The sequence below is a fragment of the Leucopleurus acutus genome (assembly GCF_964270905.1).
Source record: "Leucopleurus acutus genome assembly, chromosome: 16".
Lineage (NCBI taxonomy): Eukaryota > Metazoa > Chordata > Mammalia > Artiodactyla > Delphinidae > Leucopleurus > Leucopleurus acutus.
The window spans coordinates 2940903-2959298 of NC_139158.1; the positions used below are offsets into that span (position 1 = coordinate 2940903).

The following is an 18396-nucleotide window of genomic DNA, read 5'->3' on the forward strand; positions in this document are numbered from 1 at the left end:
AATTAAATTGTGCTTTTTATTGCCAGAAAGCGGCTGAGAATGGCCCTAGGCAGCCTGTTTGTAGAAGCTGAGCTATAGAATCGAACAAAAGAGTGACTCGAGCTCTGCAGTGTCTACTAGTGTGCTCCGTGGCACAATGAAACGCTTTTTGGGGAAGGTCAGGATTTTTACTTATATATAGCTCCGCCTTCCTTAGTAATTGTCCTAGGAGGGAAACTCAAAGATTCATCTTCAAAAACTGAGCAGAAGCAACCTTGATTGTCCGTGTGAGAATTCCTGTTCATTTGGAAGGAACAGCGGCCTCTTTCCTTAGTGTCATCATATCTTTCTCCTCCTTCTTCCGCTGCCCCGACCGCCAATTATTCCATCCATGTGCACTTCCTGTGCCTGCCCTTTAAGACTCCAGCCGCCTGGGGGCCCTCCAAGCCCTGTCTTCCGTGCTCATCCCCGAGCTCTCGTGCCGCTGACCAGCCAGTGCTCCTGCCCACGTGGACACCCCCAGGCCTCCTTGTCCGCCAGTTTCACATGCCCACATCATCACCCCAACCCTTCTTGCTCCTGAGCTTTCACTCTTATGAGCTGCTCCGCCATCCACCCAAACCACTGGAGCCAGAAGCCGGGAGAGCTTCCCTGCGCACACCCAGCTGCCGTCGGCCCCTCTTCTCCCCCCACCGACGCCTGCAACAGCCCCGCACGGTCTCCGTCACCACTTTCCTCCTCAAGGGCCTTCAGTGGCTCTCCATTCCCTACTGGATAAAGTCCAAACTTGGTAGCATGGCCCCCCTCCCCTGACAGCCTCCTCTGGGGTCACTCCCAGGCCCCAGTTTCCCCTCAACCTTCAAGAACCACTTGACAGTTTTCCAAACAAGCCAACCCGGTTTCCACTTCCTTTTTTCCCTGTTCCTGGAATGCCTTTCCTTCCCTCCTCTGCCTGGTGAATACTGTCCATCTTCCAAGGGCCGGGCTCAAGCCCTTCCTAACTCCCCTGGAAGAATCAACCTCGCAGCACTCCCGACCCCGCCTCCTGCCGCGTCCCTCCCCTCGGCTCTCCTGACCCCACCACCAGCGGCTTGCTCTTCTGCGGTGACTCTCTTCCTCTGCTAAACCCAGACCTCCTGGACGTCGCTGACCTCTGACCCCCTGCAGTTAACTCTCCTATTCCCCACGCTCGCGCAGTGCCTGGAAATAAGGGGTACTTGGTCCTGTCGTTATCATCCTGTAGCGATAAAGAGCTGGTAAGAATAACCAGCGTGCTCTGTTTGGACAAGACTTAATTCTTCCTTCAGCCAGCGCTCACAGAAGGGCTCTTACAGCCCAGGCACTTTGCTCCGCGCAAAGATGAATAACACATCCGCCCCTCCTTATTCCAGAGGTGGACAGATCTCCCCGCAAATCGGGACACTGCCGTGAGGCGAGAGCCGGCACCCGTGGCCCTGGCTCGAGACGGGGCACTTCTTGCTCCGCCCAGATCGCCAGCTGCCTGAATTTTAAAGCATGTCTGTAATTGTTTACGTCATCTGGTCAATGCAACCAATAAATATTATCATTACTGGATGTTGAAAAAAGCTTTCAGAAAACACCGAGGAACCTGTAGCTCAGCACTGAGGGCTTTCCTAAGGCCTTTGACTCCCGTGTGTGTTCTCAACCTTATTTTTCTCTCTTGTTCCTACGAGTTTTAGACCACTTGTTTTGGAGCAGGAATATTTGGAGGTTTCGAAAGGTCCTGGAGGCGCCACTAGCTGCTGCTTCTGGACGGGACCCTCTTTTGACCTAAGTGAGAGCCCTGTAGATCTGGACCCACTAGGAACTGGAGAGCCGAGGTTCTTTGGAGTCTTGGGGGCCGTGGCCTTTGCCGCCGCCCCGTCTTTCCCGGAACGGGGTTGCCCCTGGTTGAATATGTGTGCCCGTGTGGTTGGCTCATCTTGCACGCTTGTGTGTCTCCGGGCAGATGTGCCGCAGCATCTCCCGGTGGAGGGGGCCTTTGAGCTCGTTATTTTCCGGGCGGCCAGGGCGACCCCCGGCTCCACGGAGAGAACAGAGCGGGGAGCCGCAGCCTCGCCGGTTTGGCCGTGGAGATCCCCTGAGGCGCGTGGCCGGTAGCGCTCGCCTAGGAAGCAGGACGGGCAAGATGACGGTTCTGCCAGAGGAAGCCCAAACGAGGGATTTGCTTTCTCAGATGTTCTGGAAAATTCCACTTTCAGGGCATAGGCTCTTTTTCTGAAAGAAAGAGGCTGTGTTTTGAGTGAGCTGTGGAGACCTTCATGAGGAGGCGTGTGGGGACGTGTGGGCCCCAAGCCTGCAGGCGGGCTCGCTCCTCCCGGGCCGCGAGCAGGGCTGCGGGCCTTCCCTCGAGGTCCAGCACCCCGCAGCCTCACATCCAGGGCGCACGGGCCTTCAGAGCGTCTGCGGGGAGGCCGTCCTGGCAGAGACGGGAAGCCCTGGGGCAGAGCAGGCACTGAGGGCCTCAGTCTCCCCTTCACCGCGGTGCTGCGGCCTCGAGTTCCGAAGCACGTCCTGTGTGCCACACGCTGTCTGATGTGCGTCGTGTAACATACAAACATACGTCGAAAGTGAGAGTGTCAAAAGTATACTCCTGTGTTGAATGGCCCTGTGAGACGGGCATCATTTTACAAATTAGGAAGATAAGGCTCGGAGAAGTTGAGTCACTTGCTTCCCGCTGGGAGCCAGGGTATTTCCACTGGATTCTCAATGCGGTTCTCTTGCTCCCAACCCCCAGGCTCCTGCCGTCGCTTGGCTGAGCTCCCGTGTCCTCCTTTGCCCACCTCCGTCTCCAGAGCTTGACTTTCTGACTCTGCGCCCAGATGACCGCGGGGCTGGCTCCTTCCTTCCAGGTCTCGGTCACCACCTCCCGCCTGCCCCTGTGCTTCTGACCCTGGGTCCAGGTGACACGCCCTTTATCCTCACGCTGCTGTCCCACCACCGGCACTGTGTTGACTGCAGGGAAGCAGGCTGTGTGCCATTCGTCCTACTTTATCTGCAGTAATTCCACAGCTTAGCAGTTCTGGTAGCCTTTGAACGTTTTTTTTTTTTTTTCTGTCTGAGAGATTTGATATTCTTTAAATGTACTTTTTAATTAAATGCAACCTGGACAGCTCCTCTCTACTCAGCCTCTCCAGTGATTAAGGGGTTCATGTGGGAGAAACTGACTAGGAGTAGACCCCATTTCCCTCTGCCTGGAGCCTTTCTTCCCAGAACTACGAAGCACTCGCCTTTCTGCCTTTGAAGCTACCTAGCACCCACGGTTGCTGACCTCGGCAGAAATCCTCTTTTGCTTCGATGTCTGCACCTCCCAGCCACCTAAACCAACCTGGGAAATGCTCAGTTGAAAACGCTACAGTAAAGTCTCAGTTAAGGAAATGCTCAGGGGAAGGAGTGTTCTAGTTAATTTAATTTCTGGTTAACTGAGCACAACCAAAGTTTTTATTAGGAGGAAACATCGTTATATAAAAGAAGGCTTACGAACTTTGGATGAAGACATTCCTCTATTTAAAACCCATTCTCTACCATGTTTAGTCATGTGACTTTGACTAAAAGGGGGATGCTAATAGCTATCTTATAAAAGGGGGATGCTAATAGCTATCTTAATAGCTTGTTGTTAGACTAAATTGGGCAACATTTGTAAATGTAAACACGTAACAGAATGTTGAGCGACTGTGTGGGAACTTGGTGAAGTACAGTTTCCCTCCCACTTCCCATTTTGTTTTCGTTCTTCTTGGAAATAATTCTTAATACGTTGGCATATGGTATTTTAAAAATGTTTTCTAATGCGGAACCCTGAAGGAGAGGGTAATTTTCCTGGTGGTGGTAGTAGTGGCTCATTATTGTAGAATATCTATGAAAAATTAACCAATCATTGAGTATTTGTTCAGTGCTTATTATATCTTGGATACCGTGAGAGTACCAGAAATGAAGAGGTCATTTCATTCTTTTAAAAATGCCCAGATAGTCTTCTTTGCATTTCTCTTCTAAAAATTGAACGTGGGAAAAAAATTGGTAGAAAAGTCAGCTTGGCAGTTTAAAAATACACATCCATGACCTCCTCTCACTTAAAAAAGAAGTAAAAACCCACTAAAATGTGTAAGGTCGGATCTTAACAAACGGCACCGCGAAATCGAGTGAGCTTTTTAAGGAACGCTCCCGGGCGAGGTTCACTGGTCCGAGAGAAAGGGGCCAGAGAAGTCGCGCCCGGGCGAGGGTCGGGCAAGACTTTATAGGGGAAGAAGGGAAAGGGGTGTGGTGAATCCGGGAGGGCGCAGGGTATTCCTTATTTGGTGGTCTTTTCGGGTATCCTGGGGGACTGTTAGTCCCGCCCCTCGAAAGGCGGGAAGGCTGGGCTGGGTTCAAAGTCCCCAGGTCAGTTCCTGGAACTGGGTGGTCCGGAATGTCTCCAGGGCAGTTTCTGGAACTGGGTGGTCTGGAGAATTTCGGTCTGATGCAACCTGTGAATCTGATTGTGTTCCCCTGCCTCGGGCCAGTTGGCCTTACAAAATGCAGTACAGGAGAAGAGACCGAGGTCCACAGGACAAGAAGGCGCTGTTAGTGACTGAGAGATGAAACAAGGGTCTGGATGGAGGAATGATTACCATGGGGGTGGGCGGAGGAGGTCTCGGCCTGGGGAGGGTCCTTGGCCACCTTGGGACTAGTTATGACCCAGAGCTAGAGCCGGGGTAGTTAATGGTTTGTGTCTGGGACAGTCTGCTGCCTACCTCCCACTGTAGAGTACTCGGCAGCTAAGGCGAGTGGACAGAGAGACAGACAGACAGGTAAGGACACCCCCCCCCCCATCAGAATGAATGGCCCCAGAGGAAAGAGCCCTGCACTCTGGGGTTCAGGGTCCCTTCGGGACAACACTGAACTTCCCGCCCGATGGAGGCAAAGTTGCCCACTGACAAGTTAAAAGTCACATTTGGGGGAGGGGGTGGGTTGTCACATTTCGTTTTAAGCCTCTCTTTGCTGTTCCTTTTAATCCATGTGCTCATACGAATTTGACTGAAATTTTAAAACATTTTTTTCTTGAATGAAGCAAGTGTGCCAGCATCGTGTGCTACAACGAGCACTGTCCTTGCTACCGAGGGATGTGGATTCCGGGAGCTTACGTAAAAGTTTACTGAAATGTTAAGTTTCAGTAGAAAACGCACAGACTCCTCAATCCAAGACCTTGCTTTGATCTTCCTGTTGTAGTTTCCATAAGTCAAGGTCACTTTGCCGGCATGTGTGTGCCTTGTGTGTGTGTGTTTGAAATGCACGTTTTAGGAACCGTCACATTTTATCTGCATCTCTGGGACCTACTTCTCCAAGCGTCACGTGTGATTCACGCATCACCAGAAAGAACAAAGTGGTCGGGTTTGCGGGCAGGCTGACATTTACCAGCCCCGAGTCGAGCTGCTCGCTCGACTTGTCCCGTCGACCCCATGGGTCAGGGTCCTTGAAATCAGGCAACGGTCTGGGCCACGAGAGCAATACAGACGGAAGTTGCTGTTCCGTATGAATCACAATTACGAACGACTTCCTCTTTCCTCGGGGCGGCTGGAATCTCCGCAGGCGCATCCTCCCATTCGCTCGTCCCCGGGCTGTGAACTCGGGCCTGGCGCTGACCTGTCTGGCGCCTGCGGGTCTCTCGGGGTCAGCGCGCAGGCGAGGTTGAGCCGCCCGCCGTTGGGGGGGGGGGGGGGCGGCGGCGGGATCGCCCTCCGGGCGGCGACAAGCGCTGAGCACGGGCTTCCTCTTTGGCGCCAGGCGGAGCGCTGATTCATGCCAAATTAGCACCTTGCTCGGCGACCTCTGCGCGCCCCGCTGCTTTCCTTCACTTCACATGACTGTTTGCAAATATTAGCAGCTCAGGTCATTTCTCCTCACCAGCGACTTTCACAGATGACAGGCAGGCATTCAGCCTTTGTCACGAACGTGTCTGTACTCCGGCATCCTCCGAGGCTTGATAACCAGCCCCGCGATCCCCAGTCTCACAAGCCGAGGGTGTCGGGCGTTGGGAAGGTCCCGGGGAGGCCCTGCCGGGCGTGGGGAGGGGAAGGCTGCCCCGCGCTTGCCCGGAGCCCCGAGGGCCTGAAACGGCCTCGCAGTAACTAGTCGATACACAGGGTTAAAAAAATGGTTTGTTGGCTCTGCCCGCCTCAAGCTTTTTTTTAATTTTTTTTTAATTCACGTGAACCTTTAATTCCAGAATCTCACACTGCTTAGGCAGTGAAAGCCGGACTCAGAGCTGTGGGAAGTTGACTAGAGGCCAGTCCTCTTTTCTCCCCCTGCTCTCTCTCGATGCCCTGACCGCATTGCCCACAGCTGGAACCTTCCACGGTTCTCCTCAGCTGCTCTCACTGGTGGCGGGTCTCTGCAGCATGAGGTCCTCCAGGAAGCACTGGGCATCTGCTGTGATGTCAGTTTAGTTTTATTTCCAGCCTCTTCCATCTCCACCCTTTATTGAAAGTCCTGTTCTCGAAATGTGTGATCAGTCCTCATTTTCCCTAAATAAACAGTCGTAATGCGCACGTAGTTTAATTTTGATATTACTTGTATTTGAGAGAAAAGTGGCAAAAACATCTCGTGTTTTTTTTTCTCCCTTGTCACCAGAGGTATGAGCTACGTCATTTGTAGTTTGATACTCACACAACAGAGACGGAGTCGGAATAGTTACTTTTCAGAGAGAAGGGATTAAACATGCACGCACAGAACCAGGCACTTGGTTCATGGGATGTCTTTGCTCCGGGGACCACGCTGGGGCCCAAGTCAGAGAGCAGCCGCCTCCCAAACACACGCGTGCCCAGCAGAGGGCCTGATGCATGAAATATTTGTGGAATTCAACGGATTTGAAAGTAGTGGGTAGACCAGGTAACTCAATCAGCAAAGTCTAAAACTGATAAAGTCAGCAAGCATTTTGGAAAATGCACAACAGTCTGAAGCCCTTTATGGGCACGATGTGTGGAGAAGCAGCAGGAGCTCTCTGTTCCCGTGGTTCCTGGGCGGGACATGTGTTTATGGACCAGGACCACACCGAGTGCCCCTCGAGGGCTGGGGTCGGGTCCCGAGGCGCTGGGTGTCCTGTCGGAGCAGCTGGACGGGACTCTCGTGTCACGTTCCAATCCTCACACCTTCTGTACTTCAGAGAGTTCCATGGGCTTCTGCTTTCTCTGCCGCAGGAGATGTTGGCACGCCTGAAGCCGTGGCCCCTGTCATCGTGATCCCCCCGAGCAACAGAAGCGTGGTGGCCGGGTCCAGTGAGACCACCTTGGAATGCATAGCCAATGCCAGGTGCGTGCCAGTCCCCCACGCGGGGAGTAACAACCCATGACAACCCCTCCTGCGTGTGGCTGGCTCTCCCAGCAACGGTGGTCTTGTTCATCCAGCTGGGCTGTGGGCACAGCGCGTATGGGAAGCTAGGACTTGGGTGTGCTGACCTTTCCCGGGCCTTGTTCTGCAGTATTTACATTGAATGTAATATCTATATTGGAAAGCAGCGCTTTCCACTTTAGCTCTGGGTCATGGTACAGGGTCTCTTCTTAGAATCTGGCTGAGGAGCAGAGAGGAGCTTTGCTCTCCTTTGGGTGCAAAGGAAAGAGTTAATTCTCTTCTCCTCTGTCGTCGTAGGTGTTCTCAGCCCCATTAGTGGTCGCTCCAGGATGGAGTTCCCGTGATCACGCCTCCCGTGTAGCGCGTCCCCTAGCAGTATTTGTTTTATGCATTCTTTTCCTGAGCAAATGGAATCATTAGCACTTATGGTCCATTGCTGCTGCAATTAGCTATCCCTGCTCAATAGCCCTTGAGCAGACTGTGTTGCTGACGCGTGCCTTAAGGGAGTAGAGTAATATCTGGATTGAGTTTTAAATGTCCACTGTTCAACCCACCATGGTTCCTGGTAGAATGATTATTATTGCCGTCTACATGATCCACAATTGTTGTCACTAAAGCCCTTCGTTCTCACAGGCCCATCGAGGAGCTGAGTGTGACCTGGAAGAGAAACGGGGTGAGAGTCACCCGTGGGCTCCACAGCTTCGGGAGACGCCTCACCATCAGCACCCCGACCTCCTCGGACATCGGGGAGTACGCCTGCGAGGCAGCGCTGCCAGGGAGTGCTTTCGAGCCCGCCAGAGCCAGAGCCTTCCTTTCTATCATAGGTGAGGCTCAAACTGGGACGCGGTGTCCTTTCTATCGTAGGTGAGGCTCAGGCTGGGACGCGGTGTCCTTTCTACCGTAGGCGAGGCTCAGGCTGGGACGCGGTGTCCTTTCCATCATAGGTGAGGCTCAGGCTGGGACGCGGTGTCCTTCCCATCATAGGTGAGGCTCAGGCTGGGACGCGGTGTCCTTTCCATCATAGGTGAGGCTCAGGCTGGGACGCGGTGTCCTTCCCATCATAGGTGAGGCTCGGGCTGGGACGCGGTGTCCTTTCCATCATAGGTGAGGCTCGGGCTGGGACGCGGTGGGGTCGGCATCCTCGCAGGGCGGTGGCACACCCCAGGCCATGGAAACAACGTAGCTAACACCTGTGTTCCACCGCCTATTTTTAACCCAGCACATGGAAGTGAAGTTGAGTTTATCTCCCAGATTCAGCCTAGTCTTCTTTCCCAAGAATATCAATGCATTAAGTCCAAAGAGTTGATGTTCTGAATACTCCCAAGAAACGTCCTTCTGAAAACTTCCAATCGTAAAGCTTGGGAAATAGAGTGTCGAAATCCTTGGCATGTTTATCACTTCCCTGTGCTGGCCTTTCTGCCATGAGGCTTTTCTATAACTCTTATTTGGCCGTTATGATCAATGTTCAGAGATTAATCTATGACCATTATTTTTCATTTTGTGACCCAGAAGAAAGTCCGAAAGTCTTGGGTGTTAACCTTTTGTTAAATTAGAAAGTGAGAACAGAGAGGCTTCCTAGAATCATGTGTTATTCTTAAACCAGGGAGAAGGGAGACAAAATTAGGCACATTTGAGCTGCTCTAAACGCTGGGAAATCTCGATGTTTAGGGAGGTGCACTGTACACAGACTAAGGGAATCCTCAGTCTATTTTCAGATTATGATAAGGTTACATTAAATTGTGAGGCAAAGGCCTTTATTTCTCTCGTCTCTTCAGCTCCTATAATGTGTTTAGGCCTCTTCAGCTGTGGTCACTGTCGCAGTGACCCATCTAGTGGCCACTGCTGATAAGAGGTGCTTCAGGGTCCACTCCAGGTGGGAGAATCTCTGCCTCTCTCCTCTCCATGCAAACAAGGCAGATTGAGACCAGGAAGGATCCCATGGGCAGAAAGCCCTTTGAGAGCAATCGCCCCTCACATAACATATTTTGCAGTTTGCCACTTTGCAAACTAAGGAAAAATAAAAGCTTGTGTTTTCATAAAAAATTAGCAGGAGTGTGAAGAAATGCTGCATAAAAGGCAGTTTGCCTTGAGTGTGTCACATTCCTTTAAATCATTAGGAAGTGGCTCTGTGGCCTGAAAATGACTGCCAAACTCACGTGATGCAAAGCTGTCAGCCCCTCTGAAAGATGTGCACGAATTTTAAAAGTGTCAGAGAAGGCAGGTTTTGAGTCACAAATCATTGCTGATTCTCCAGTAGGGATCTGAGCTGCTTCTCTGCTCCCTTTCTCAGCCACACTTTAGAGATGTCAGTACCCCATCCCCGTTCCCGGCAAGGACCTTTCTGTCGGGGGTGATCTACAGCTACATGAGCACAGCACATTATAGATTGAACCCCAATTAAAATTGTAAACGTGTAAATCTCCAGCAGACAGGACTCTATTGTGTTAAAACATTTCAAGGTAATTTAAGCAAGAGAAGAAATCTATCTCCCTGTAAACTAGAACGTTTGTTTCCATTATAATTCCCTTTTTAAAATATTTAAGGGCTTCCCTGGTGGCACAGTGGTTAAGAATCCAGCTGCCAATGCAGGGGACACGGGTTCGAGCCCTGGTCCGGGAAGATCCCACATGCCACAGAGCAACTAAGCCCGTGCGCCACAGCTACTGAGCCTGCACTCCAGAGCCCGCGAGCCACAGCTACTGAGCCCGCGTGCCACAACTACTGAAGCCTGCGCACCTAGAGCCCATGCTCTGCAAGCCACCGCAATGAGAAGTCCTGTGCACCACAACGAGTAGCCCCTGCTCGCCGCAACTAGAGAAAAGCCCACATGCAGCAACGAAGACCCAACACAGCCAAAATTAAATAAATAAATTTACTGAAAAAAATCATTTTTAAATCTGTCACGTGAACTTGGGTTTTGCACTTCCATCTGGATTCCAGAGCAGATTGTTTCTGTATTCTCCTGAGTTGCCATCTCTCCGTGTTCTGGCTTTTAAAGGTACGCAGACACACTCGTGTACCTTGATGATGTTCCTTTAAATCCCTTTATTCATAAGAATTTGCTGTGACAGGTAGGATTTTGTGGTTGAATCATCCTGGGAAAGCCCTCAAGAGCCTCTGTCAATTCGGAGTGATTTGGGAGATTACAGCCCCGAGCCCAGCGATCGTGGAGGGAGGGATCCCCAGGAAACCCTGGTCCCGGTTCCACGGCCCCGTCGCTGGTGGAACCGTGCGGCGAATATCGACATGAACGTGCAGATGAAAGAAAGCAGACACAGACTGGCTTCCGTTTCCTCCTGTTTCTTGCTGATGAGACAAGACAGGCTGTCCAGCCCACCTGTCAGGTCGGCTGCCGCGTTGCTTAATTTCTGAGGTCTCCGCACGGCAGGGCAAGCGGCCTCCTGGGCTTGGCGGTCCACGGTCTCCTCCACCTGCCCTGCGGGGAGTCTGCGGCTGTTGCTTCGCCGCTCGTTTGCTTACCTGCCCACACACCGCACACCCCATGCGATGGGACAGACGCCTCAGGGCCCGTTTCCTGACTGCGTTCTCTGGCCACTGGAGCCAGGGCTGCCCCTGGGTGAGGCCAGGGCACCCGCCATGTGGCAGGCTGGAAGTGCTGGCATCCACACCCCCCGGCGTGCGTCAGTCCAGCGCCACGTGGACCGGAGGGTCCTCAGCCCCGAGGTGGGGATGTGATTTGGAGGTTGGGGTCTTCGCTGGCCTCCAGAGTCTCCCCGCGGGGTAAACCCAGTCACCCACAGCGGGGGCCGCCTTGGCGACGCGCTCGTTTACAGCCGGCCTCCCGCCCTCCCGATGGTGTCCCCATCACCTCCCAAATAAACCACTGGCAGGGAACCCTGTCTCAGGTCTGCCTCTCAAGGAGGCCCACCCAAGACGTGGACCGTCGCCCTTCAGACCCCCGAGCACCTGTGCTTAGGATGAATGGCCTTTCCTGCCCGGGTCCCTCCTTACCTGCCTTGTGGGTCTGCGTGTCCCTCAGGACTCCCTCAGTCGTCACCACTTGCCTCTGTGACCTCTCAGACTTTTCACCGGGCAGAGGAGTGACGCTGTCCCAGCTCTTGTCCTACAGAGACTGGACACTCTAGTGGGTCGTTGATGCTCCATGCATGACGGAACAGGCTGTGGAGACGGGACTGGGCCCAGGTTCTCACTGCACCACTCGCTGGCCCCCGCGGGCCTCAGTGTCCACGGCTGTGAAATGTGGGTGCTGCAGAAGACGATTCCGGCTCGTGTTGTGAGGACCATATGAAGTAACGGGCACGGAAGGACTGAAATGGCAGCTTTGGGAGCCGTGGGTAGGACTCCGCGGTGACACACGTCACCCTTAGTGCTTTACCTGCAGCGGTGACATCATGCATCTCCCACGCCTGCAGCCTCTGAAGTCAGCACGTGTCTCACGACCCACGGAAGCATTTCTTCTTTCTTGGGTGGAAACAAAACGGCGCCTCTTACCGATGCTGCAACGTCTCAACCTCAGTGAAACACGGCGGGTCCAGCTCCCGTCCAGACTGACGGATCTGGTCCCACGCACAGCGCGGCCATGCATACACGTGTCCTGCCCGAGGCGCAATGCCTTCTTCACCCCCGCTCAGAAACTCGGGTGAGTGGGCATGACAGTTGTACAGAGCTTTCTCTGTAAACCTCAAGTCTATTCTGATTTTTTATACATACATCATGCAGAAACTCCAATATCTGAACTACTATTAAAATAACAAGTTACCTGTAACACCTCTCTGCTGATAACAGCACCGTGACTGAGAAGTTGTTCCCCTAGAGCTGAGGCTGAGCATCTCTTAGACGTTTGTTTGCAACCCAGATTCCTTCCTTCCTTCCTTCCTGTTCTCTTCCTTCCTTCCCTCCACTTGACACGGAGGTCTTTACTGAGTCGGCCTCCCCGAAGCTGTGCTGGTCCCGGCGTCCAGGGTCTTATGCGGAAGGCAGTCCCTTCACGCGGCAGCTATAGTTGCACACGGCGAGTGCTTAGACACTCAGCAAGGCGGGGGGTGAGGGGGCTCCCCTGGGGTTGGCAGGAGAGGGGCTTTCACAGCAATTCGGGCCAGAAGAGAATCTTGCAGGGAGCATATAGTCCTCTCCTCGTGGAGATTCACAGAGCACCTGCCTGCTAACTTGTTCACATCAGTTTAAGAAAAGCCTGAGATGGCTTTTTTTATAGTTTTCACATACGACCCATAGTAAAGCTCCCAAATTCATTATCGGCATCCTGTCGCCAACTGGAGAGCTTATCCGTATGGCATCTTACCACTGATCAAAGCTCAGAAAAGAGCTATCACAGAGCCGTTCCTTAAAACCAGAGGAAGCGTGAGACAGACCTCAGACGATGCTGGCGTGACTTGCCTCTGGATGCAGCACCGGCAGCTCCTGGTGCCCCGAGATGAGCAGGAATTCTGTCTGGGGAGCAGGGTGTGAACTCTTGCACACGCCGTCCAATTCCAGGCTCCCCCGCCATCCTCTGCTTCTCCGCTCACCCGCCTGTCATTCACCAGCGCAGAGCGTGTGCCAGGCACCCAGCGGGAGTACCAGCCTGGGTGGCATGAAGACGAGTTAGATGCGTCTCCGCCCCGAAGGAGTTTCAGGGTCCTAAAGTCTATGGGCGTCTCCTCTCTCTCTTCTCCAGTGGGCGGTTTCTAAGTGTCTTCTCAGAAATGATGGCAGGTGCTAAGACGCAGAGATGACCAAGACACGCTCTTCCCTGAAGCAGCCTCCAGCGTGGTGGGCGCATCACACAGACGTGGGTCATCGGTCCCAAGGGATACGTGGGTGGGGCAGACCCAGCCCGGCTGCAGGAGAAGGAACACGAGGACTGGCCTTGCAGATCGGTATGAATTTGCCAACGAGGCAACTTGAGAAAGGCTGGTCCACGGGGAGGAGCCAGGACCAGTGACGGCCTTTGTGTTGCTCTTGTGAGAAAGGACCACAAACTCAACAGCTTAAAATAATACAGATGTGTCGCCTCACGGTTCCCGGCCTCCCGAGGCTGCAGCCGAGGCCGTGGCTGGGCTGGGCTCTTCTCCCGAGGCCCCGGGAGGATCCCCTTCCCGGCTCACCCAGGGGCTGCAGAATCCAGTTCATGCGGTTGTGGGACTGGCCTGTTTCCTTTCTGGCTGTTGGGGGGTCTTTCTCAGGTTCTGGAGACAACCGGCATCCCTGGCTGTGGCCACCTTCATCTTCAGAGCCCGCAGCAGGCCGGGTCCTCACACCGCGGATCTCTGGCCTCCCCTCCTGCCGTCGCTCCCGCTGCCAGCTGGAGAAAGTTCTCTGCTTTTAGGGGTCCCTGTGATGAGACTGGGCCCGCCCCGCCGCTCTGAAATCATCTCCCCGTTTTTAGGTCGATGACCTCGGTCACGTCGGCAGAGTTCCCCTGCCGCATAGCGTAGCATGTTCACAGGTACCGGTGACTGGGGGTGGACATCTCCTGGGGGCATTCTGCCCACCCCAGTGGACAAAGGCATGCAAGCGTGGACGACAGTGGCGAGCCAAGGGCACACCACGGGCCCTGCCGCTTCCCGAGATGGCCACTCTGGGAGAAGGGCAGACGGCAGAGGGGGCATCTCTGGGCTGTGCCGTGAGCCGGGGTTGCGGGGTGGATGGTGCAGGAGCCAGAGCCCAGCATCAAGGGCAGGAGAGCCTGAGGGATCCTAATTTGGGGGCTGCCTGGGAGGTATCCCTGCCTCAGGCTCTGAGGTCGGGGGACTGGAGGCTTGCCGTGCTGCCTGGAGGAGCTGCCCGTGGCCCCCGGGGGACGTGTGGAGGACAGCCCGCGTGGCTGGCCTCTTCTTAACACACCGGTGTCACACGGGATGAGAACGTTTTCCTGACGGCTTCATATTGTTTCAAAAGAGGTGAAAGTGTTAGTTTCAGTCCCTGGTTTTATTGGCTTCAATTGCAATAGATTTTTAAAAGTCTAGTGTGCACCTGCGTTGGCAGGGTACCCTTTCTAGACAGAGTTGTTGCTGATTAGCTGAGACGCGCACTTGCCCTTTGAAGATCAAGTGGTTGCAAAGTCCGTGGCGGGGATGACTCGTTCACAGCAGGTTCTCCCCACCAGTCACCTCAAGTCTTTCTTCGGTGAACCGCCCGGTGCTTTCCCCCACTGTTCTCCTTATGGACAAGTGTACGCGGAAGTAGCCGAGGGCACTGCTGAGCTGGGCTGGAATACGGGGTCAGCAGGGAGAGAAGTGGTAACGTGCGGACGTGGGAGAGATGACGTTACCGTCGGAAGCCGCGTGCATCTGGGAGGGCTTCGGCCGCCCCACGGCTGCGCTGAGGGCTCAGCACCTGGAAGGCTTCCCGGAAGAGGCGGGGGAACCAGTAAGTGAGTGAGCAGACCCGGCCTCCCTGGCCACTAAAGCTTGCCTGGGTGTCGGCTGCGGAGGAGACACACAGCGCTCGGCCAGCTCCGGCAGACCGCCCGGCGGGACGTGCCCAGGGAGCCTGGCGGCTCTGAGCTCGGGGCCACAGAGGATATGGAGCCGTGAGCCTGTGCCGGGCGCCCTGGGGAACTGGCCGGGCGGGGATGACGGCGCTCGCAGAGGAGCCGCCCCGAGCAGGCCCGGGGGTCCCTAAGGCACCTGCAGCCCCAGAGCCAGGCCTTCCGTCAGCTCGGTCCAGCCTCAGGTCACCATGTGAGGAGGGCCCGTTGTCTCTGACCCTGGGGGCTTCCCCCCCCCCCAGCACTTGGGGAAGACCTGGGCACTGCAGGGCGAGGGACAGCAGCACCGGGACATCGGCCAGGGTGCCAGACAGCCTCTGTAATCAGTGCCTCGGGGATTGTCTGGTCCTGTAGATGTTGAGCATGTCTATAGGTATGGGTTCTTCCCACCAAAGTGTGACTCCTCTTGGAAGAATCTCGAGGGAAGTACGCTGCGTGGAAAAAGCCAGTTCTGAAGGTTACATACTGTATCATTTGATTTATATAACGTTCTTGAAAGGACAGAATTATAGAGATGGAGAGCAGATGCATGGTTGCCAGAGGTTCAGGATGGGACCTTGGGGTGGGCGTGGTTACAGAAGGGCAGCGTGGAGGACCCCGGTGGTGGCGGGCCCGTTCTGCATCTTGACGGCGGTGTGGATGCACAGACCTGCACTGAGTCGTCCACACGAGTACAGCCGAGACTGGGGGGCCGGGAACGTTGAATACAATAGGCTACACGTTTCACTGTCAGTATCTTGGTTGGACTACAGTTTCTGCAAGATGTCCCTGCTGAGGGGACACAAGGGATCTTTATTATGTATTACAAACGCGTGGGACTCTCCAATGATCTCAAAATAAAATGTTTAAGAAAGGAAAACTGTAATCCGTCATAGCAGATGTTGATGTTTTAACTTAGTTCTTTTCCATTCCCCGCACATCCCTTTAACCAGACCACAGGGGTAGATATCAGCTTCAGCATTTGCTGATGAAAATGGGGCGTGACCTGCACACCAGGGCTTTGGCAGGGTGCAGCTGCTGTGTAGTTAGAGCATAAGCAACGCTGTTGTCATTGTTAGGGATGAAGGAGACGCGGCTGAATGTGCACGCGTGAGTGTGCACGCAGGAGTGTGCAGTGAAGACCAGCCTGAAAAAGAGACATGAGATCTCTGCAGTATTTCTTGAGGCCTGGTCTCTGCACACACACAACTAAGTGGAGAATCTGCCTCCGTCTAGTGAATTTGCAGCCGTGGCCTCAGCCAGACTGGTTCCTTCAGCAGATTGTTTCCACTTGAGCGATGCAGGTAATTGCAGGATTGATACCTGACTGCTTCCAGAGGGGAACCTTCAGCCTTGTCTCCTTAATCATCTCCTTGAAATGCTAAGTTTTCATTTCTCTTTTTGGTCTTTTAGGTCCCACCCTGTTTTAACGATACAGTCCATACAAGATATAGCCAAGCTATAGTATCCACATTCAACACAATTACAGTGGAAATAAACCACTCTGGAAGACAGCGCCCAGAAATTATCACACAGAAAGTGAATACAACGGCCCTTTGTTATCATGATAATGAAATCACTACTACCTTAATACTCCTCGAACTTGGCCTTGCCACCGTTGAATTCCTGCTGAATAAACTGAGAAAAATACTGCAGTTTAGTCTCCAAGGAGATTCATCATTTAATACAAACAACCGCTGCTTGTCTTGCTGTTGAGCAGGAAGGCGAGCAGGGTGTCTGGAGCTATGTGAGTGGTGGGGTTTCCTTTGCTACTGAAGATGGACGAGAGGCCCATTTTCTTCTTCTCTTAGCTATTACTTTGCATTCCACTGAAGTATTAAATCTATATCTTGGAGAAGAAGAACTGCTAAGACTTTAAAACATATGTTAATAGGCTGCCCCGTTCCCTGAAACAGGCCGGGCGCCTGTCTGCCGTGCTTTATTTAACATGCTTCACGAGTTGTTGTTTAGTTTAGATACTGAAGCAAACTAGACTATAAAATACTGTGCTATAAATATAAACCTTTATGAACCTCACGGGATAGTCCTTCTAAAATATGACTTAAGACATTCCATTATTCAAGCCCATGAACTGAAATGTAGCCAGTGCCCTGAGTAGTAATTTGCCTTCCAGAACCTTAGACTGTAAATTGCCTTTGGCCTCTGCGCACCGAATTCTGAATCTGGGTGCACGATGGTAACTAATGAAGTTTTCAAAAATAGTTTTTAAAAGGAGCTCAAACTCTTGCAGGCTGTGAGGGTCTTCTGAAATACACCTCTTTGGCTTACGGGCTGTTTGGGTTTTTTCTTGTTTAAAGAGCCACCGTACTTTACTGCGGAACCTGAGAGTCGGATTTTAGTGGAAGTGGAAGAAACCGTGGACATCGTGTGTGGAGCCGTGGGTGAGTGCGGGAGCCGCAGGGCAAGCAGCGACGTGGTGGAGGAACAGAAATGGCGTCTCCAGGGCAGAGCCGTCCTCTGGACAGCGACAGGTTGACTGTGGTGATTAGAAACGGGGCCGTTGGCGTGGAGTGGAACTCAGTTGCTGGGCATGTAACCTGCAAAGCGGGGATAATACTCCTTACCCAAGGGAACAGCAAGGAAGCCTTCACCCTGTCCGTCCCAACAGAGAGAGATGAAGTCCTGTCCCCTTGCCTCCCTTCAGAGGCTCTGATTCTGCAAGAGCCCTAAGACTCGGGGCGGGAAGTTCATTCTCATCCGTGGGGTGAGCGGGACTGGTGACCACGCCCACTTGAGAGAAGAGAGATCGTTCCCACTTCTCAGATAGGAAATCTTCTGTTTTTCCACCCTCTCAGCTTGGAGTCGACTTTTCCTTTGTTACTCAGGGAATTCTACCTCTCGCCCCGAGCCTCCACCCCCCTCGTTGTCCCCGGTTCCCATTTCGTGTCCAGCACGCAAGTAGTTACGCTAAACGCCCCGACAGAGACGGGCTGTCTGTGGCGATTTCACAAACAAAACTTCACGAGTCCTCTGGAGATTGTCAAGTAAGGAAAAGGACCCTTTGTGTTAACACCTGTTCATCTTAAGGGTGGGGTTTTTCTTCTGAGAGTTTGGCGGGCGAGGATCCCTAACAATTCTGTAAATCTTCATGACAGCTGCGTAAGAGAGCGATCGTTACGTCCCTCTATACACGGGGAAACACCCCTTAAGAAGCAAAGCTAAGTAACGCGCTCGAAGCGCAGTCAGGACCATGAAGGAGACACCTTCAGCTCCGCCCGCGGTCTGGCGCCGGGGCGTGGCTCACTGAGCCCCGGACAGGCAGCCTGCCTCGGGCCACGTGTTGGTGGAGACGGGATCGAAACCCACAGGCACCAGCTCCAAAGCCAGTGCTTAGGCCTGGACCCTGAGAGCCAAGGCCCTGGGACTCGGAACAGATACCACCGATCTGCAGGTCACTTTCCATTTCTGGGAAGGAGTGGGAGTGCCACTCAGGACAGTGTTGAGTGTCAGCGTAGAGAGGGGCGTCCGGCCAAGAGTCCCCTCCCGTCCCCTCCCCTCCCCTCCATCCACTGAGCCTCTGCCACAGCTGCTCCCGCCCAGAAGAGTCAGTTCCTTCCTGGTTCTGGTTCCCAGTCCCGCCAGCTCCCAGGGTGCAGTCCCCATCC

At 53.6% G+C, this 18396-nt stretch overlaps 1 protein-coding gene across 1 annotated transcript in view; it reads left to right on the forward strand.

Moving 5' to 3' along the window:
* The window catches only part of SDK1 (sidekick cell adhesion molecule 1), a gene marked incomplete at both ends in the record, with an annotated part of 817684 nt that overhangs the window by 579469 nt on the left and 219819 nt on the right, over positions 1–18396 (forward strand). Inside the window, 3 exons of the mRNA XM_082858150.1 lie at positions 7170–7281; positions 7954–8144; positions 17089–17172. Coding sequence (XP_082714276.1) covers positions 7170–7281; positions 7954–8144; positions 17089–17172 — 387 coding nt within the window. The remainder of the gene's footprint in view (positions 1–7169; positions 7282–7953; positions 8145–17088; positions 17173–18396) is intronic.